The following is a 23,060-nucleotide window of genomic DNA, read 5'->3' on the forward strand; positions in this document are numbered from 1 at the left end:
AACACATTTTTGCAGAATTTATTTTTTAAAGAGCTTTTAAAACATAAAAATAAATAAAAGATGTGTCTATACTTAAAATTCAATGTCATTGTTAAATGTTACAATACAACTGAAATTTTTGTTCAGCAATAGAATCAGAAAAAAGGGTATTGCAGGTCTCAGGTTAATAGAATTAACACAACATATGTCATTCAAAGAACTCCTACGTTTTAAATGGGATATATCCCTTTCCCGTTCAAACATACTCTTTTCCTCCTGTGTTTAGCAGTCTTTTTTGCCATGATTCTGCTAATAGAAGCCTCTTCCTTCTGAATGTAGACTTTGTTTACAAAGGATGTATTTTCAGTCAAGGCACATTAGGACGTTTTCAACAATCAGGTTTTATTTAAAAAAAAAAAAAAAAAAGTGGAGTGTTGTGGTTTTTCTTTCTCCCAGAAAGTTACAAGACTTTTACCAGACTGGTTTTGAGGAGGTTTCTTGGTTCTGGAAGTTAAGAGAATTAAAAGGTTGTAAGTGGTCATCTGCAGGATAGCTGTAAACTTCGATAGCATGGGAAAAGTGAAGTTCGAGAAAGTGAAGCTGGAGCAGTTATTTTACCAGTGTTGTAAACCTTGGCCTGTCCTATCTAAGGACAGTTTCCAGATCAGTTGCTTATGCAGGGGTAAGTGCTTCTGACATTTCAAAAGGTCTAGTTTTTGTATCAGCACAGAATAAAAATGATTACCATGAATTTGGTATTTTTTGGTGAATTTCTTCTGTTCTGGCCAAACATTCTTTGACTCTTCGAGCTACTCAGTGCTTAATGAGTTCTTTTCTTTAAAAATCTAAATGCTAGCTCAAACTGATTTGTTTCATGTTTCTTCCCATGTTCTAGTCCCTATACTAGATCACTTGTTTGTCTCATTTAAATAGGCAGTATGAAGTACCAGATACAACCGTAAATGGTCAGAGTCCTGTTATTTAACAGGATAAAACCCCAGCCCTCCAAATAGAAAGGCACAATGTCTCTCTTGTACCGTTGGCTGATAAGAAGGGGTAAAGGTATGAGATTCTCCAGGGAGACCAGCCACGTAGAACTGATGCTTTTTCTCATGAAGTCCAGCTTTATGCAGCTCTGTTCTTTCTGATTTTCATTTGTTTGGGGTTTTTGCTTTTGGACCCATCCAAGTAGTGTGAAAAATCTGCCAGATGAGAGGGACATAGAAGGAATAAAAGGGGAAGGTAGATCTCAGACGGATGCATGTGAAGTGAAACGCAGGGAGATAATTCAGCTCTTTCAAGAACTGGCATAGGCTATTGCAGCCGATTGTGAAACACTAATTTGAAGTCTGATGAAGTCTTTCAAGTGCAGGAGCCTGATTCTCCTCAGCTGTGTAATTGTGATGGAAGGGAGCCAGCCAAAGGCCGAAACCTGGGTGCAACCTTTTGGGAGGCTTGTTCCGGCAGAGTGGGTGGGAGAGTAAAATGAAGGTTACAAATAATAAGTTTCTCTGCCTGATTGATAATGAACTAGTAATAAGTGGCCTTATTATAGTAATAAGTTTCCCACGGAAGCCCAACGATTGCAGAGAAGCTTTAGCTGAGTGTGTGTGACCACATCTTATTTTGATCAGCTGTAGCACAGCAAAGCTGTGTAATTATCATAATCTAACAATTAGCCTGGCATCCTTTCCCAGTGTTTAATTACTCCAATAAATGGTAATTGAATAGAGGACTTAATGACAAGAGAATAAGTTTCTTTCTGCATTGTGTACTTAACTCGCAGTCTTTTCTAGGCATAATTTTTGAATACTGTTTTTCTGAACAGCAGCCTTGATTAGTTGTTTCTCTTTTTTCTTTTGTCAGTCAGTATTTTGCTTCCTACATAGTGTTTTCTCATGGTGTTTTGAACTTGTCATAACTTGTGAAACTGTAACCTAAGGACTAAAAGGTCATAGACAGCTCCTTTATATTACATGGGGTTTTGTTTGCTTGCTCAGGGTAGCAATATCCTGCTAGAGATATAAAATGTCACTGGCTTGCTACTGTTAGGAAACCCACTTCTCGTAGCATCTGGAAAATGTTGAATTTTCTTTTGGTTTGAATAGAGCTAAAATTAAAATAGCTCTTTGATTACTTCATTGTTTGTGCATCAGAATCATTGTTGATGTCAGCAGAGCTATGGGAACAGAGTTTATTAAATGTTGTGACAAAACCAGTAAAAAGAGCAGAAAAGCATTAAAGAGGTTATTTTTGCGTCGCACAGAAATAACATCTTTGAAATTATCTGCAGTAAAATGGTACTTAATCCCACAACCCCTCAGATAATTAACAACCACAAGATTTCTCCCATCACACATAACAGCTTTAAGTTGCTTGAAATGAGGGGGCTTGGACTGTCTAAAAGAATAACAAGGCACAAGTTACCCTGCTGTGTTCCAGTCACAGCACGTGAGTAGACCTTGGGATGGTCTAATACACTACACTTGCCACCTAAACAGAGGTAAAAGCTGTAAGCAAACTCAGTAGTGTGGAATGGTAAATAACTGACATAATCGTATCCTAAGAACAATTAAAATTTTGTCCTCTTTTTTAAAGAATGTTAACGTTTTCCAGAAAATGTTTGGGGTTTCTGTATTATTGCATATACAAGTACCTACTTTATACTCATCTCTCTATTATTAATAGTTTAAGCAAATAGTTTCATAACTAGCTAACAGAAATAAACCTAATTTTCAACCTATTTCTCTGATTTTCCAGTTGACACTTTTCCTGTGTCTCGCGCATTTGTAAGAGATGTTTCTATTTTCTAATAACATTTAATCTACTGGTGGTTCAGCCTTTCTTGGGATACTTATGGGAACTTCACACCTGGCTACTTTTTTCACAGTACTTGCAGGAATGGACTTCTCTCTAAGACCTCTCTGTCTCCCTTAAATTTAGTTAAAACTGGCTTAGTGGCCGTGCAAGTAAAAAGGAGGAGCTCAGTGACCAGCAGTTATGGGGTCACATGTGCTGCCAACAGAAGGCTTTTTTCCTTAGGAAACAGAACAAATAATTTTTTGCTGTGCCGTTTCTGAAGAGCTATGGGTAATTATGATTTGTATTTACCCCAAGAATAAATCAATTCAGTAAATTTTGTTGATGTTGCTTTGCATTTCAGATTATCATTTGACAGCAAGGCAACTGGTATAAGGCATTCAGTAGTGGCAGTGTCCTCTGTGCATTGGTATTGCAGGCTCCAGGCAGCAGAATTGGGGCCATTTGCATCTGATCCCTTCTGATGCCAGACCAAAGACCAGAATTTCATAATGCATTGTTAGGGCAGTTTTTTGAAGTCCACAATGAAGCCTTGCTGCACACGTTTGATGGAACAGACTCCAAATAAAGCAAGGCTGACATAATAAAAGGAAAATTTTCCAGTACACTTATCTTGAAGTAGAGCATCTGGTGTGTCAGTTTTACAGGAAGTGTGATAGAATATAACTAGTAAGATTTGTATGGGAAGCAACAAGCAGAAGCTATTGCAATTTTTTATCTATCTAAATGATAATGGGCAATTAGTGTTATTTGTGCTGTTCTTAAACTGGATTTTTATAGTGTTTATTCCAAGAAAGAAAAGAAGAATGAAACAAAAAACAAACAACCAAACCTGTTGTTGCATTCTAAATATCTGTTTAAATAAATTGTCACTTGTTTCAGTGACCAGCAAAGTTATTAAATTGAAGACAAGCCACATATGCTTCAGAACTTAAAGTTACGAAGAAAAGCATGCACACAGACTGTGTACTTTCACTTGTGTTAATGGATAAACAGAATACAGAAGGCATTAATTACTTTAAAAATGTTTTGCTAGTCTTGTGTTTCTGTGGTTAAAATTACCATGAAGTTCTTTCTCTGCATCCTGAATACCTGGGAATTTAATCAGTGGCACTTAAGCACAGAAACATTCATATGACTGTCTTTGCTGGAAGCAGTATGCAAGTTTTGTGTAGCAAGCTGACGTTTGTTGGTTATGGAAATGTTTAGGTTTAGAAGCTACTTAACTATCTATCTCTGTCTTCAAAATGGCTTTTACAGCCCTACTGCCTAATAGCTAGCTTTGTAGTATGCAGGTTTCCAAGACACTGTTTGAATGCCACCTGACACAAAACAAAGGTTAATTATGTTTGAAGAATAGCTGTGTTTTACTGTGTGTAAGCCAGAGTGCACAGAGACAAATGACATTATTTGCAAGAAGGTTTATAGATCCTGTCAGAGTTTTGAAGAAGCCTTTTTGGTTGGTTTCTACCACAACACAATGTTCTGTTTTGCAAAATCTAGATAGGACTGGTTTCTTTCTTGTAGTGGGATTTATATAAAGATCCTGATTACTGTGTGGTTCCAGAAGGGCATGGGAGTCCAGGTGAGGATCTGCCAGAACAGGATGAAGACCTAACTCGGAAAAGGAAAAGTACATCAGCAGCATTACTAGAGAGTGTAGGAAAGCAAGCTTTGTATTCTGACCAGGACTGGAAAAAGGGACAAACTTATTAAACCTTAAATGCAGTCAACAGAACATCTGCTATTCCTGTCATCTCTACAAATATATCTGTTAACAGATTCCACCTTCCCTTTACATGTTGTGTTCCTCGACATATGTAGATGGCTAACATTGATAAATACTTTCATTTGAAGTGGAACTTTTTTTTCACTCTAATATGTGACATTACATTACTAATAAGAGGTTTTCCGCTTGTAAATGTTAAGTGTTTTCCTCTCGGATGTGGTTTAAAATTCTTGGAAATGTGTTTCCGAAGTGTTTCCTTTAATAGCTTTGAGGAGTCTGAGCTGATGAATTTTTTTTGAGTTACTCATGGCCATCCCTTGCCTTTCTGTTCAGGTCAGTGGCCTTTGTGTTTCCTCTTAGAGAAGGTAAATACAACACACTGCCTTATAGCTGGAGAAAAGAGAATGGTCTCAGTTCATTCGAAGAGGCACGCTGGAGATGTTGTAGTCTCTTTTGGAAAAATAAAATCAGTTCTACATATCTGCAGTACACATGCTGAGGTTTTGATTACTGACTTCTTTAAGATACTACAATAGGGGAAATAAATACCTGCTTTCTGTTCCTTAGTTGGCTAATAACCTCTTTTCAGTATTACCGTTACAATATGGTGTGAAGAGACTTCGCTCAGAGCTGCTTGATAAAATACCTTGGTACATGTTTTCCCTGGAGCAGGTTCACTGCTGTGCCAGCAATATTGGCTAAAGGCCAGTTTAGATCGCTTAAAATCTGCACCATCTTCTTCCGTTTTTAAACGCATGGCTATGGCGAATGACTGTGGAATGAAAATACTGAGAGCACAGGGGAGTGAGGAGGGAAGGACACTGGGATAAAAAGGACTTGGTTGTGTGCTTCACCCTCAGACCTGCTTTGCAGGCAGCGCTTGCTTCTGACTTACCATGTGTTTGACAGGCAAGGGTGTGCTGGGGCAAATGAAGATATTAAACTGCTTCAGCACTTAGGGAAGCAGAAATAAGAATGAATCTACTAAAATACCAGTGATTAAAGAGGACGGTTGTGTTGTGGTTTCGTTTGTTTAACAAGAATACAGTAGGCAACTTTGCCAAAAGGGAGTCAGGTGAGCTCTTTGTGTGCAGTATTGGGTAGAACAGCTCACTGGTGCAGATTACAAGTTTGATTTCATTGCTAATGTGGATTTAAGGTGTGATCACAGCTTTAGTTGTCTGTATCATCTCCATTATCATAGACTGTGTGGTTGGATTCTTCCCTTCAAATTCAGCTATTTACAGTACAGACTCTGGGAAATGTCTGTTTAGACTCTCCTTTTGGTTAAAGGAGAGAAATAGCTGCTTCTGGAGTGTGATCCGTCTCATTCCAGTGTAACTTGGGCCTAAACAGGCCACATGAATTGGACTCAAGAAGTTCCTATTTGTCTCCATTGATGTAAAGAGAATGTAGAGAAGGAGTTCACATAAGGTTATTTGTGTTGTAAACAAGTCTAATATTAAGGAGACCACTCTGATCCTGAATGTCTACAGTTACATAAGTGTACTTCTGAAAGCATATAGTTTCTGTAACAAAACATAATTGGGCATTAATGTGAAGGCACAGGTTGATATGAGAGGTAATCTTGAGAATCCCTTGAGAAAACTGCATTGTCTGTCACCTGCATGGTTTAAAAAAAAGCGTACACACACAAACACACACACATACACATATATAAATACATACTCATTTTTACTTACTAAAACTGTAATTTAAAAAGAAAAATAGAGATCTCATTGCCAGAATGTGGCTTTCCTATTCATAACATTTGTAAGATACTGTTTTTCATTACCTGTAAGAAAAGGCATACTGTTAACTGATACGGAGAACAGAAACCAATTTGAAAACAATACATTTTTGTAAATGTGTTAAGACAGTATCTGTTCAGGTGACAGGTTTTGAAAGCACTGGAGTACAAAAAGATATTTTTAACTAATGATATAGATAAATGTAAATTCTCCTGGAAGAACTGTGGTTCAGAGAGGCTTTTCCGTGTTACAGAATGGAACTGTGAGGCTGTGCACTGGCTGAAATTATACAGATACATCATGCTTTGATGCGTGTTCAGTTTTTCCCCTTTAAAAAGCTATTTTATTGAAGTTAAATTATTGTAGGGATATGAAAAGGTGTAGTTTGCTCTGAATTTATCCTTGGAGGGCCAGCAGATCATTGCTTTTTCTCTGAAATTAGATAGAAGGATCCAGATGGCAGATTTCAAGCCCATCAGGTGTTTAAAATATGCCCCTCAGCTAAAAAGAAGTATTATAGTTAAATCTGTCATGGCCTTTTTATTGCTCTGTGGTACACTTGACAAGTGCAGCCGTGAAAAGAGAGAAGCTACAAGTAGCCCAGTCAGCCTGAAATGGAGTAGGTCAGTGGTTGGTTTCTTTGGCTGCCCTAGGGAGTTTGATAGACGTACAGACCTGGTTTATGGAATCATTAAATCCATCACGATATAAGCTCCCATGGAGGCAGTGAATTTGTTCCCATAGTTTCTTCCAGATACTATGGTAGGCATTAGAGAAATAATGTAAGTGAAACATGGAGGGCGGAAAAAAAGACACCCTCCCCACCCCCAACAAAACAAGAATCTCACATCTCTAAGGAGTCCTCAGTAATAATAATAGTAATAATAAAGTGCATCTGGGCTGGTGCCTTGCGCTACCTTTCTCCGCTGGCACTCGTTCAGAACTGTCACATTAGGCTGAGTGCTGATAATTTGTATCCCAGAATCCTTTTATCTGAACAGAGCAATGTCTCCACTGCGTGCTTTTGGCAAAGGAGATGCACTGCTTTGCAAATATCTTTAAAAAGCAATACAGGCTTTTCTTTGCATCTTGACAAACTGCTGCTAATCATGAAGAAAGAGTAAACCTGTTTGTGTTCTTGTAGTAACTATAAGTACTTACAGTCAAATTGGCTTTCAGCAGAGGGGTGATTAGGGTTCAGAGAAGAGAATATGTTTGGGTTATTTATTTGCATGCATATGTAGATGTTTATATAGACACTGATTCGGGGAGGCTGATACAGTTTTGGCTTATTTGCTGCTTCTTGCTTCTTTCTCCAATTAAAAAAAAAAAAAACAAACAAACCCACAACCAAATAAAGCAGGCACTTTGTTTGTTCATTCAGTAAACCATAGGGAAAGATTGCTTATAACTTGGTGTCCGTTAGCAACAGAAGAGAGCAAAACCTTTATCCAGAAGGTCATATGATCATAGTCCTGCATAAGCAGTCTCTGATAGCTCTGGTGAATTGTAAGGGTTATTTTTGAGACTGAATGTGCATGGTTGGAGTGAAATGAAGTGCCATTAGTGATGTCCCTTTTATGAGAATGTTACCCTGCAACAAGGTCATCATGAGTTAACTGTGCTTATGTCTGAACTCTTCCTGTGATTTCAGATTCCAGCGGGGCGACTACCACATTGATGTCTGCATCAATGACTACCTGGATGTGTTCTGCCCTCACTATGAAGACTCAGTGCCGGAAGATAAGACCGAACGCTATGTTCTGTACATGGTGAACTTTGATGGCTACAGCTCCTGCGATCACACCTCCAAAGGATTCAAGAGGTGGGAGTGTAATCGACCGCATTCCCCGAATGGACCATTGAAGTTCTCAGAAAAGTTCCAGCTCTTCACACCCTTCTCACTAGGATTTGAGTTCAGGCCAGGCCGGGAATATTTCTACATCTGTGAGTATACAGAGATTTATCACTGTTGCACAGCAGGTGCAAGAAACCCAGCTAATTTTTCACCTATGCTCTGTGGAAATACAGAGGGCCAAATGGTATATAATGCAGATGTCTTACAGTGAATGCAGGCTTAACTATCCCCAGATATATTAGCTAGGAATCAAGTGAGTGAAAATGAGATTAAATCACAGGTTCTTTTCTCACATGAAATAGCATGTCAGCCTGTTCACTGAACTGTGACTGACTTTTAAAGCAGAATGCACTATTCTGTTTATTCCAGCACTCTGAGGTCGAGGAGGAGGGGGCAAGAAGGGTAGGATGGAAGCTGTCCCCAAATAGGAGGAAAAATAATTAATCCTTTGCATGTGAAATTCCTGGATTTTCTTATTTGCTCAGATTAAATACTCTTGTCTCTGTAATATTTATCACCGAAGGAAGGTAAGGTCTGTGTAGTTTGTAAGTGGTATGGCTGCTGCTGTCAGTAGTCCATCAGTATTTAAAGTTGTAATTTCTTAGGGTAAATACTCCTAGTGTCAAGCCAAGTGGCTCCTTTTTTCTTCCTTCTTTTTTTTTTTTTTTCACCCTTTTTCTTGGACAAGCTGTTTCCGTCAGCATGGGCGATGTGGGGTGCCGTGGGAGCAGGCAGCAAGCAGGGGAATGTGAATGGGCTCACACACCTTCACACCTGCTCCCCGAAGCAATGGGGAGCACCCTCCCAGAGCTCTGCGCTCTCCTCCGTGGAAGCCTGCATAGGGGCTACTCAAGGCACTCAGAGGAGATGCAGGATAACATTTGGGGCTAAGGAAGTAAAAACATCAGGAGGTTAAAAACCAGTGGGTTAAGTAAACTGATTCCCTGACCTCACTGTGTAGTTAATACTGTTTCAGATGTCTCATTTGTTTAATCCTCCAACAAAGATCTTATTCCATCAATTTGTTTTGTACCTGAATCTTCCACTCCTAACAAGTTTTGACTGCTCCAGCAATATTTTTTTTTCTGTTTTTAGTGCTAGAGGGTTGAAAGCTTTAGACGTACTGTAGATCCCAATAAATATTGTCTCTGTATGTGTAGCTGGCCTTCCTACTATGAAACAGTCATTCCACCTCATTTCACCAGAGAAACTGAGTATGTATGATCCCTATTTTTCAGCCTCATTTATTCAGCATTGAGATTTTTCTTTTCCCTTTCTAAACCCACATTCCTAGTGGATAGTGGAAATACATTCCTAGTGGATAGTGGAAATACATTCCTAGTGGATAGTGGAAATACATTCCTAGTGGATAGTGGAAATACATTCCTAGTGGATAGTTTTCCTTTCACTTCTTCCAGCAAATAAAAACCTCTAATGAGTGGTGGTTCAGCATCAGAAGAACAGTGCCTTGTTCTTGTGCTGAAGCACAGTAATAATACTAAAAATAATTTTAAAAAGCCAACTGTAATGTTACTTAAAACTGTTTTTTAATATAGTAATGAGAAATCATGTAAAGATATCAGAGTTAAGTGGATAATGTTCTAAGATAAATAAATCAACTGTGTAGGCCCAGTCCTACTCCTGTCACTCACAAAAGCTTCCCATTAACTTCAGCAGGAGTTTTGTGTCATTCAAAACTCTGATATCAGGCTCCCTCACAGGATTTTTGGTGGGGTTTTTGGGGGTTTTGTTTTTTTGGTTTTGTTTGGTTTTTTTAAATTCAGTTCCTGAGCATCATCAGTTAAACAAGCAGGAATACTTAAGCTAAGGAATCCTTCACTCTGCTGAGGACAGTAACAAGGTTGGCATTGCAGCAGTTGCAGGGAAGTTAACAGTTAAATGCAGACCTTCTCAGGGGAGAGTTTCAATCCTGGAATGTTTTTCTCTTAGCTTGTGCTGAAGAAACAAGATGGTGAAACGTTGTTCCTTGTTTCCTCATCAAAATTGTAAATAGTCCAGGCTATGGAGACCGCCTTTGTTACCATTCTGTATCTGCATGTTAAAGAAATTACTGCTTTGCCAGGGAAGGTTTCCTTTCGTCAGCAGATCTGAAACCTCTGCCCTCCCTGCAGGAGAGGAGGAAGGCTGACTACGTAGCATCAGTCTGGTATATTATATTTAAGGGTCACAAAACGTGTCATGTAGTCTAGACCTCTGGAAGGACAGAAATATTAAGTGGTTGGTTAGGTATTTAGCTTAATTACTCTCTGGTGCTTTTTCAAAAATCTTTGCAGTTTACCTTTTAAGGATGTGACTTGCTTCTCTTGCTTCCATTATTTTCAGAAAATGCAATAATTTGAGAACAATAATTTTCTCTTTTTCGGAACTGTTGCTTTTGAAAATGCCACTTTTCTTTGTTATGCCATTGCCTTCATATGTTGCTCAGATGAACTGGAATCTCCCTCCTTTGCTTGTTCATTCTAGGAAAATACAAGAAAAAAACCCCACTATTTTTCTGATGTCAAATTTACATTGAAGAAGTGAATTCAGCATTACAGACATGCAATCAACAAGTACTGATTGAGTTTACTTTTGACAGAAGAAAAGGTTATTAAATATTTACAGAGAAATTAACTTTATTTGGTTAGGGAGTGTGCAGTGGGGGCTGGAGAAAGTAAATAATAGATCATGACCTGAAGTCTCAATTTTTACTTAGTTCTTAGCAGGTGCTCACCTCAGCTTAGTGGATGTTAGCCTGAAAACAGACAAAATAGTATTACGACTGAAACAGAAGAAGATTAAATATAGAGAAAGCAGAAACTAAATACTTAGTGGTATGACAGTGATTTTATTGTCCTTCAGAAGGGAACATAACTTTGGGTGTGCAGGTTAAGATGGGGTGCTGTGCAAGAGGAGATGAACACAAAAGCAAGGAAGGGGAAAAACCCAAGATCCTAAAATGTATAATGTTATTTAAATATACAATTCAAAATGAGGGTATCATTTTCATTGCTTTAACTTAATTATGGGTGTTTTATTTTTATTAATGTGCTAAGTATTGAATAAAATACCAGTAACGATTTGGCAAATACACATCAGAGCTGTTGAAATAAAAAAAATTAAGACCCAGCTGGCACCAGACTGGTACAGGTTACTGCAGAATCCTGACTGCAGTTTCTGAACCAAGCTCCTGTGTCGATGTAAGCTAGACCACATTGCGCTTTTCTTGAAAGCAATGTATCATTGGTGTAGTGTCAGAAGTTGTACTAATATTAAGCTGTAGCATTTGCTTTTCTCTGAGCAATCAGTCCAGTTATTCCATCAAAGAATTCAGTATTTGACATGATTTATCCTTAAGAAATCTATGCTGTTTTCATCATCTTATATAAAATCTTGGAGGATGTATTGTTTATTTAGTCATTTGATCACTGTGAATATTGTCATTTATATACGCTTACACCCTTTTCCTAGAAAGACAAGGTAGGTTTGCTTTTCTTCACAGTCCTCTCAGTGCTCTCCTCTTCTCTGCAAGATCTTGAGGGTTTTTGTGAGCAGTTAGCAGGCTTTACATATAATGTATCTAAACATAAGTTGTTCTTTCTCCGTTCTTATTGAGAAAAGAGCTCCTTTTATCTTTTAAAAATCCTGTTGTCTTACCTGTGGTTTATTTGTGTAGCCTTTTTTGTTACTGTGTCTTTCTAATTTTATCTCATGCATGTGTTTTTCTGATTTTATTTCAAAATCCTTATGCTGTTTCTTTGTATCATCTTTAATGTTGTATCATTATCACTGTATCTTTGTTGTCAACATGTATTTGCATGAAGCTTCTGATTGTCAATTCAGGAAGCTTTTGTTGTAACCATATTGCTCCTGACCACACCAGGATAGTATGCTTTTACAATTTGAATTTAATTATGGTTACAAATAATATTTTTTTAATTGTTCTTAAAATGTGATTAAATTAAGAAACTGAGTTTGTAAAGCTGTATTTAGAGTTGTACATACGCTTCTTCTTAATTACATCCAGCTCTCCTGTACTCCTTTTCCTCATAAAATAGATTCTCATGTAACCTGCTATTACCTGTTCCCTTGATTTTCTTAATGTTTGCCTTTGTTCCCCATCATCCTTGTTTCTCAGCACAAATTCCTTCTTTTCCTGAAATTTCTGACTCTTAGCTCCTGAGTGCTTTTATTCAAATGACATTCAACCCTGATGATCTTAGCTGCTGCTTCTATAGGACAACTTGTGATTTTCATAATTTCGAATATAAAATTGTCTCTTTTCTGTTAGCTTGTTCCATCTCTGTGAATGGAAGTTGTCCTCACCATGTTCCAAAAACTGTGGAACTGTTTGAATCCTGCTGTCATTTTTCTCTAACAGCTGCCAGGTAGTTGGACCATCTCTCTGCAACCATCTGCACACCTCTGTAGGCTTCTCTGATTCAAAAGATCTTAAGCAAAAAACAGTAGTAGAAAAAAGTGTTTATAATACCTCTACTTCTTTTTGTCTTACTTTTGCCTATTAATTAGGTAGTTAGCTTGTCTTATTAATAAGGTCTCTAGTTGAACTCTTGTTGAGCTGGTAGCAGTCTCTGGTGACAGTGAAGCTGAACTTACCCTGTCTTCTCCCTTCTGCCATGTTTTGTGACTCTGTGTTTAAGTGTTCAGTGTTTGTGCTATTATTTGTCTTTATTCTCTCCTACAATCCTCTAGCAGTTTCTCTGTCCTGTGCAATTTCATGTTTCATAATTTTTGGGAGAGTTGCTGACTTTTTGTCTTGGTGGTGGTGGTGGTGGTAGTCGTAAGGATTTTTTGTTATTAATAAGGACTTATTGACAAAGTTTAGAAGTCTAACTTACAAGGAGGAACTGTACATATCCCTATAAAAATCAGCAGTTAGCATAGGAAGGGCATTGTCCCCTTTTTTTGGAAATGAACACAGACCTAACAAAAGCTTTCCATGACTAAGAACCTGGAATAGCTTCCCAGGTTGCCAGCTTGGCTATTATTTTTTTAGGATTGGTTTCGGTATAGCAAGAATTAAGAAAGGGTACTTCGTAGAGGCAAGGTTGAATAGCCTGTGATCCTATATGGGAAAAAACTACTGAGAAATCTTTACATTGTAGTTTATTAACAGTTACTTGGTATTTTTCATGAGCTCAAAGAAAGGTATTAAACAGCTGCATAGTGCTCATTGCTCTTGCTCAAGCACCAGCTTAATAGTAGTGTAGATCAATGTTTTGTATGAACAGGCACATCTCACTGTAAGATGATTATTTGATGTAGGGATCTCCGCATGTTTGCCGGAAGTTTAGTTTGATGTAATGGGAGCACAAAACAGAAAGACTGTGAACTGTAATCTTGACCTATCAGAAAAGGTAAATGTGAGTCCCCCCAAAAAACACTTCTCTCTCTTTTTTTCATCCTGTTACAGACCTGGACATCCTGCTTTTTCCGAACCAGTTGGTGTTGTCAGCACAGCAGTTTACACCTCTGACTGTAGGTCTGCTGGTAGGAGGTGCTGTCTGAGGGCATAAGTATAGTATATCTCAGGATCTGAGTCTGACTTATTTGAGGAAATTCCTGCTGGAAAAGGAGATAATGTAAAGAAACCAGTGTGAGTACTCAGTCGCATCCTGGAGAGTATTAGAATCAATTAAGGGTTACTGTAGACAGTTTAGCTAATGGTTAGGTGGTTGTTGTTTTGGGGTTTTTTTTTGAGGACGTCAGCTGTTACTTTTGTTATTGTATCCCCGCTGGGGTAGCATAGTAATATTTAACTAGTAATACTCTAGAAACATTTCCCGCCGCCCCCCCCCCCCCCCCCGCCTTCATCCAACACTTAGAATATATGGTTTCTCTGTAAGCAGTCATACTGGTAAAGACAAATCTCTTAGCCAGCAAACTGACCTTGGCATAAATGGCAAATTATACCATCTTGGAAATGCCAAGAAAGGACAGTGGACATTTTATCTATGCATTTACCAATGTAAATGTAAAGACACTGTCAGCCTGATTTTAAAGTTGCCTTTATGTAAAGGAGAATTGCTCCTTGATGTTCACCAATGCACCTAATGCTGATTCTTCTTCAGAACATCCTTACAGTTGTGGGGAACAAATTGGTTTCCATTTTAATGGCAATATTCTGTATTTCTGGGAGTTTCTGTTCTTCCATTTGTAGTTACAATAAAGACTGGACATCTCTTGCAATCACCCATTGTGTACCTTGTGTATCTGCTTGTTCAGGCAGTTGGTCATTTTGTACACTTCTAATGCTGCTTGTCTCACAAAGTCCTTGGCTAAATCTCTATTTAGCTTCTTGACCAATACCCACAGTAGCTTTTTCTGTAGGAGAAAGTAAGACTATCCATACATGAAAACAGATTATTTCGCTTTTTCCACTGAACACAGTCTGCAATTGTATGAGAAGATCTTCCAGCAAAACCCTTATTTGGGTGTTTTTTTTCCCCTCATATCAATAACTTATATGCTGTAAAAGGCCTGGTTTGGATATTTTCCCCCCTTGAATCTGTCAATACTGGGACTCAAAGATTTGGCTTGGTGCAAAGTTTGGACTTTAGCTTTAGAGAGTTGTGTGAGCTGTAGAGAAATGAGTAGAGCAGATTGATGGTAAGTCTTGTCGTGCCATACTCAGCTTATACTGGGGGCAGTGGAGTCACGGTATTTACTCCATAGGCTAAACTTTTATTAAACATTTTTTCTACTAGTGGAAATGGTTGACTTAAGTAGCAGATATTTTGCTTTGAAAGTGCAGACTGGATTTGTCTTTCAGCAAGTGAAAAAAGTCTGTCTGTCTTCAATTTGACAGGTGTTAGTTAATGCAGGTACTGCTGGTGTTTGTGTTTTCTCGTTGCTTTTTGAAGACATGAGGTCAGAAGATCCTTTTTGGAACTCTCTCCAGACATCCTGGTTTGCACCAAAAGCTAAAAAAATAAAATGAAGGTTAACTAAAGAATGTTATTAAAGGATGCTGAGAGAATTACAAACATTTTTAGTGTGTTAATTGCACTTTTCTTTTGGGGAAACATTGTTTATTGCCAGGTCCCCCATTAACTTCCAATCAAGATCTGATCAGCATAAACACTGACGCTGCTTTGACAGCAATGGGCTCAGACATGCCACTCTACTAAGAATCCTGCTTTGATAGCTGGTTTACCAGAATGACTCAAGATGTTCTGAATGAAATCAAAGCAATTGAAAGCGTCTGATGAATGTATACTTTAAAAAATTTTTTGTGTGATAACATTAGACAAACAAGGAAGGTGAGCTTTAAAAGGGAATTCATGCTTACCCTAGTGTGTAGATTAAAGGACTAGTTTCTGTTAGAAAGCATCAGAAGAATTAAGTGCTGGTCCTGCTAAAAAGAAAGCAGAAACAATCACCAATGTCTAATAGATTTTGACGTTGGTAGTGTTCTTAGAATCCTCAAAGGGAGCATTAAAAGCTGTTGAATAATTTGGGACTCGGGAGAAATCCATGTAAGAAAATGAACAGAGAACCCACGGAAGTGCTGGTCTCTATTGTTTGAGTTTTTCAAAGGGAATGAATGTCTTTCAGGTAACAAGTTGAAAGAAGATGATTTGAATTCATGTGCTTCAAAAATTCAAGTGCTATTAAGATCCTGATAGCAGCAGAAATATAAAAGAGGGGAGGATATACTATATATCTGCCACTTTGAAAGCTGTCTCCTAAGCATATTGTATAAGGTCTTCACCTCTGTAGGAAGACCAGTGACTTGTGTTGCTTTCTACTGAAGTACTGATTTTGGACATTGGAAGAAACAGGGAGTGCCCACAGACAGAAAGGATGAGGGATAGGTTTTTCCTTCCTCTGTCTTTTTTTCATTCTGATCTCACATGCTCGATGAAGGCCTGTTCATTTTGTAGGAAAATGAAGCATGTATTGAATGTTGTTATATGATCATCAAATCACAAACATTCAAAAGATAGATCGGTTAAACCTTGAATAAAAGACCTCCGAGGAGCATTAGGAACTAGATAAGGCCATATGTGACACACCTACCTTAAGGGAAATGGTGACTAGATGTTCCATACTGGTGGCTATGGATTACTCTAATTTTTAACATTTGTGATTCTTGTAAAAATCCCATTGCAACTTTCTTAAAAGTATTTAAATTCCAGTGTTCTGCTGGAAGTACAGTTGAATGAATTGCTCACAGCCCTTTAAATCCTGATGGACCATTCATCATTCTTTGCTTTAAATCAGTTTTGATGTTCAACAGCTACAACTTAACATCTCAGAGGTGGCTGCACTTCACTGGTGGGGGAGGATCTTTGCAGTGGTACTTTACTGGGTTGTTATGAGATTAATAAGGGGAAGCAAGTAGATTCCTTGGATGAAAGAACTCATAGAAGTGGAGAGTATTATTAATAATTATCTGAGGACTTATAACTCTGTAACAGTGTTCTAATTTTATTTCTGAGCTAACTGAAACCTGTTTAATGAGCTGTTGTATTGGAAGTATGCGTTTTGTAACATGGAGCAGATGCCAACAGAAACGGAAATAACATAGCAGTGACAGTTGCAATAACAGTGTTGTACTTCATTGCTTCCATGTCATCAGCATGTTAGTCTCCCTGTTCCTCAGACTAACTCACCAAGGCAGCACTTTCTCTGCTGATACTGTCTATGTGTCATGATACAAACCGAGTATATATGCATGCCTGCAACCAATAGACCGAAACCAAACTCCCTCAATGAAAAAAATACTTCCACATGCTGAGCAACTGGTTGATGATCTTGTTCCTTAAGTTAATATTCAACATTCAACTCCATATTTTCATAAATGCTTGGATTAAAAGAAGTAAATTTGTTTCTAAGCTACCTAACCCTCTGATATTAGAGGAGGCTGTAAAATAAGAGAATGTCACGGAATTCTCAATAACTTTTTTCTTTTTATTCCCCAGTAATGTGTACTATGCAGACAAGGTGGCTAAGACTCTGGGCTCAAAATGGCACATGCAGTTAATACTCCTATCTCCAAGATCTTTGGCAAGTCAATATAAATCACGTAGAATAAGCTTTTTCACAGAGTATTCAGAAATGCGTAGGAAGTGCTTTATTCTGAAAAATAACAGAAAAATCTTTTCAGACTTCCAAATGTTTCCACTTTCCCTCAGGAAAGCAGTAGGTCATCCTCAGGTCTACATTATTGGCCAAATGAGATTTTTACTGCCTCTAAAATCTCCCTGGCTTCCCTTTTATATCATAGATATTTAATATTTAAAGCATCAAGTGGTCTAGCCAGCTAGATACAGCATTGCTTTAGGGAATTAAGAATGGCTTTAAGGTGTATCAGAATCGCACTCGTGCCATACCTCTGTGCACAAAAGTAACCAGGCTCCTGATGATGGATATAGGGAATAATGTTGCTGTTGCTGTTCTTCTGGGGGTAAAACGATCTTAATTATTTGAAGGATAATCAGAATGGCAGTATATTAATCAATTCAAAGAGCCCTGACAATTCAGTCGTTGTGGTGTTCAAAATGTGTTCAGGGAAAAATACACCAGAACAGCTTAACATACATTATGTCTTAAGAGTTGTAGGTGGGGATATTGTGAAGATATGAGCTTCGATTTCTTCTCACGTGTTTTTTGACACATCAACTTTTAGTAATACTGGGTCATCTTCCTGTATCCTGATGCCTGTACCGTTAAAAATTGTATGCGGACCACTTCTCTCTAATATTTTAGGGTTTTGCAGAAGATGTTCAGCTGTGAGGCATTGAAGAATGCACTGTCCTACAGCATAGAGCCCTGTATTGGGACTGAAGTCAGGATCCCTAGCAGCAGCTGCAACAAGTCTTGCTGTCCGTACACATGTGAATGTATTTCTGCCCAAAAAATCTTGAGCAGAAATAAAGTAACCTTAGGTTGAAAAAGATGTGGTGTCATTCTTCAGCATTCTGGGAACTGATTAAGAATGCATCCTCTCCTCTTGAAGAGGGCTTAGTATTAACAACTCACTGCTTCTGGCTGGTGATGCACAGAAAAGTCAGGAACTTCTTTTTCGCGAGGGGAATGGAGTTATGTGTGCAGTTCCCATTCGTGCTTCATGGAGGTGGGATCTGACTTCCTTAGGTCCTTCCTGTAAACAGTATCAAGAAACAGAAGGAGGAATGGCATAGTCAAAACTCCATAGGTACATCAGCAAGGTAGAAAATGTGTTTCTTTCTCAGCAAAAGGTACAGAAGCAAAGCATAGGTTTGTTCAGAAATAAAGGTATGTTCCAGCGAGGATGATGACAATGTTGTGTAGTTCAGATGTGAGCAACGGACATGAGTAGGTTATTGTTTAGCAATTTCTTTTCTCAAATTTTCTTATATTTTAGAAGACTTTTAAAATTATTTTGTCAGCAGCTGAATATAAGCAGGCAAATTATAATCTACTGGAGTTTCAAATTAATAATCATGTGTAAGAATACATTTAAAGTATGTCCATAACAAGACAAATATATTAGTTGTTGAACCAGTTGTCTGAAGCCTTGAAATATGGATATTATTTATTTTTCACCACTGATAGTGCTGTATCTCTTACTTGGCTCTCTCTGGAGTAATCGGTGAGATCACAAGACTGCCTCTGAGGAATGAAGCATCTCCTTGACAGCTGTTCGGTGGTGTGCTGTGAAGCGCCCACATTCCAGCCCACACACTTTGCTGCAGTACTGAGTTTTGAACTTAAATTGTGAGGAGTTGAGCTGTGTCCCATTCTAGCACTAAAAAGTGCTGCTGACTAGGTAGCAGAAGCAACAGCCACCTCACAGCCTCACAGTTTGTTGTAACCAGCTCCCACATCTGTACAAAATGTGCCGCTTCCAACTTACAATAGGAGGGTGTTAGGTAGCTTTCACTGCTGACCCTTTCCCCCCTGCCCGAGCAGAGCAATCAGCCAGTATGGTTAGAAATTATTGCCAGAGACAGGATTCCTCATCTCTAGTGCTGCACCTTTGGTAGTTTTGTTTAGAAACATACACCAGTGCAACAGTATTTTTTGTTCGTAGTCCCACTTGAAATACTCAGTGGCAGCTCAAGTGAAACTGTGTAAATTAGTCACTGTCACGTTTAGGCATTAAAAGTGGAATTAGTAATTTATATTAATCACAAATGTTTCTCCAGGTTTTATTAACAAGCAGATTGGCTGCCAAAATGCTTTTTGGAGGACATTTTTTTCTCCCAACCGCCACAGAGAACAAAACAGTTATTATGGGCATTTAGATAAAGATTAACGGTTTCAGCAATTCATTTGAGGAAAACTGTATTTTACTATACATTCCACTTCAGCACGGGCTGTCACTGCCAGCATGATTTGTCGCCTCCTTGATAAAATTATACAGTGGAGACACAAGATGGTGTAATTCATTTTAAGAACAGAAACAGGTTAATCAACAAAGCAGAATGAGGTTAAAAAACAAACCAGACCCACACTTCTTAATTTTTTGGCAAGTCCAAATTTCCAATAGAAGTGAGATATCTGTCTAACTGCTGTTTTCACACATTATGGTTCATTTTGTCTCCATGCTTTCTTCTTTCTTTGCCCGCATCATGCTTTTTTTTTTCCTCAAGATGGCTTCATGTGCCCTATTTAGGTCTCCAGGAAAAAGTAGTACAGGTGACTGCTTCATATTCTGTGCATCTGCAAGTAGTTCTGTGGAATACTGCAGGAGCGGTCCATGAACTTGGTACAGGATGTGAAGAAATTACTAGAATGATAAGAAAGAGGTCAAAATGAATATTGCAGGATTTAACAGCAATACAGGGCAGACTGCCAACATGACCTTCACACTTTCACGTGTTTTGGACAGACAAAATCAATTTCCTAGCGTACTACTTTTTGAGCTTATCATGATCCAAGGAATTAAAGAATAGACATGCTGCATTTTGTTGCGTTACGGCTACCTCCCTTTTTTCTTCCCCTTTCGTGTTTTAGGATGGTATAAAATGAAGGAAATCAAAACACAAGTGAAAAATCAGCTGTTTGCTACAAAGGAGACAAACAAGGGTTGAATGAGAAAAAAACTCATTACAGAGAGATTAGAAAATTAATTGATTGGTGGCTCTGACAGTTCCCATTGGATGTCTAAGGATCCTGTGAAAAGAAAGTATAGTCTCAAACATAACATTTCTTCCTATTATTTCTTTCTCTTGTGTAGAGACTCCTCTGAAGCATCATTACGTTCCAATTATTTTCAGTGAAATATTTCACAAGAAAAGGGCATGATAAAATCAGTAGAGGTAGTGTTATTCCCCTGAGAAACTTACTATGGCTAATATTCAAACTGTAATAGGGAAGTCTTCTGTTCACCATCAAACTTAGATTTCTGCAGGGGTGATTCTGTTTCATGGAGGTTTTGGAACTCCTGTGATACAGAAATATTCCATTTAAGTGGAATCTTTATCTAGGCTTTAGGGGACTGATCTGAAATGCACCTGAACAGACAATTTTTTAAAAAAGAGAAAAAAAAAAAAAACAACACCTAAACCCAGGGTAGATACAATACATGTAATTTATTCTATGTAAATTCCACATATGCATCTCCAATCCTGTTCTTCCTTGATCCCAGTCCAACAGTAGGTAAAATAAATAGATTGCATATTACAGGCCATATGTCAGAAGTGCTTAGCATTCCCAATTAGAGTCATAATTTTAGAAGTACTTAGCTGTCACTTAGTTATCCAAATAGTTGGCCAGATTTCTAAAATGCTTTGTACATGAAGCACTGAGTTCTTCTGAAAATGTGATCTCTATTACAGACTGTAAACATCTTGAAAGCTTGTCAGTAGGTTCTTTTGAATCGTATGTTTGTATTTTACCAGGGTTTTTTGTTTGGTTGGGTTTTTTTAAGTGCAAATACAATATTCTTATCAACTCGAGCCCCATTTCTGCTCTCCCATAATCAAGGACTAAGATAGTCTGGTATTGTTAGCTGTTCCTTCCTTTTAAAACAAAGTGCAACTGTTAGCTTAGAGACACATAAAAGAGTCATTGTAGTGTTGATATGGATGGAAACTGACTTTAAAATGCATGGTTTCTTTTACATTTAACTAGTGTTTTAAACAGCTGTCTTTCAAGAGCAACTGTGTGTCTCTAGACAGGTAATGCTTTAATCAGATGGAAACGCCTAGATGGAGAGACCAATAACAGCAGGAGCTGGAGCATTGGACTGTCTTGGCCTTTTGCTCTGCTGCCACCAGAGTCCTGCCATGCTCCTCAGAGGTGGTGGGAACAGGGCTTGTACCCTCTACTGGTATGAAGGTGCTCCACTACTCAACAATGGGATTTCCTGTAGGGCTTTTCTCATAAATTATGTTTCAGACTCTTGGTGTTAAGCTGATTTTTTTTTTTTTTTTTTTTTTTTGTGAGTCCGTAGGTGGGTATTTTATCAGCAGTCACATCTCAGGTGGGAAAATTTTAAAGAAAAATCATAAAAAACCCCACCTTTGCTGTGAGCCACTAATGACTCTGATCTGTGGATATAGCCATATGAACCTCCTTCTCCCCCAAGCAAGTGCACATGATTTCTATAACTGGAGCTGATGGAAACTTGTCTTTACAAACACCATCACTTTCCATTGGAGGTGGCTCCCACATGTCACTACTGAGGCTTGGGCTGAAAAGCAGAGATAATGAAGGAGTTTTCCAGCGCTTGGTGTATCTGTGGCACTTGCTCTCCCTCCTGTGCTGCATAGTGCACTGGCCGTTCGTTGGCAAGTTCATATTTCACACTGCAGGGAATTTAAAAGATTGAACAGACAGGAGGAGAGTTTTGTTTGCAGTAGCCTGTGTATCCCTCGACTCTGATTTGGCATAAAACATCTGCTTCATGATCTGTTTCAAGGCCAGTTCGCTTCCGCCAACAAAGGTTACAACTTCAGGCAAGCTGTGCCTTCACTGGCAGGGGGAGATTTGCCTGAAGACTTGATTTAGTCAGAATCAAAGCATCCTGCCACAGAAATCCTTTTTTCAATTACTTCTGAAAAAGCAGCCAGACGGTAAATGTATTAACATATTAAATAGTGAGTAAAGGAGGCCGATGACTTCTGTTGTATGGGTTTTTGTGAGAAGTTGATATAAACTGTATCTGCGTGTATGTGTATATGTGTGGCTAGGAATAAACATTTGTTATTGTTCTGACAGTAAGAGAAGTGACATACTCTACACGTACCTGCTTAACTCTGCTGCAAATGAGTGGAGTTAGTAAGTAAATCTATTGGTTTCAGCTACAGTTTGTGCATATTTTCAATTTGCAAAGTTAATTGGTGTAATATTGATGTAGTTTCTGTTAAAGTCTTAGGAAAGAGGCCTTACAAGATGCAATATTTGGAGATAAATTGATACATTAAATCTTTTTTGTATTCATGGTGGGGACCTAATTTCAGGGGGTTTTGTCTCCTACCAAAAAAGTCAATTTTTGAAAGACTGATACAGACTTCTTTGCAGAAGTGTCATCTTGATCCACACTTACATATGTACGAGTAAAATCCATGTTTCTTCTTGCAATAACATAGTTAGATTCAACCTTTATTAGACTGAGTAGCATATTATCATCTATGTACTTCACTGCCATTGATGAACAGACTTTGCAACATATATCTATTTTTCCTCCTCAGAAAAAATCCTTTCTCTAGCTTAAAAAAAATAGTAATTGAATATTTGCATATCTCCAAGGAGCCATGTGGGTTAAACTCTGCATTCATCTTCCGCAGTTCTTAGGCTGCTTTTGGTTTAAGAGTAAGAGCTATTGCTTTTATGAAGTGCCTTTTTCTATAAAGTCAAAACCTCACAGCAGTGCACAGAAAGCCAGTGCTGTAAAGGAGCTAAGTAGAGTCTTTAATAGGGAGAACTAGGTTGTAAGTGTTTTTGTTCCTATGGAGCAGATAGATTT

At 38.2% G+C, this 23,060-nt stretch overlaps 1 protein-coding gene across 3 annotated transcripts in view; it reads left to right on the forward strand.

Annotated features, from left to right (window-relative positions):
- The window catches only part of EFNA5 (ephrin A5), a 212,146-nt gene that overhangs the window by 165,711 nt on the left and 23,375 nt on the right, over positions 1-23,060 (forward strand). For all 3 annotated transcript variants that reach the window (XM_087742524.1, XM_087742523.1, XM_087742525.1), the window contains one exon: positions 7,934-8,226. In XM_087742524.1, coding sequence (XP_087598650.1) covers positions 7,934-8,226 — 293 coding nt within the window. The remainder of the gene's footprint in view (positions 1-7,933; positions 8,227-23,060) is intronic.

The sequence above is a fragment of the Nipponia nippon genome, unplaced genomic scaffold, assembly GCF_047370975.1.
Source record: "Nipponia nippon isolate SJK-2023a ecotype South Korea unplaced genomic scaffold, ASM4737097v1 scaffold_8, whole genome shotgun sequence".
NCBI classification, from domain to species: Eukaryota; Metazoa; Chordata; class Aves; order Pelecaniformes; family Threskiornithidae; genus Nipponia; species Nipponia nippon.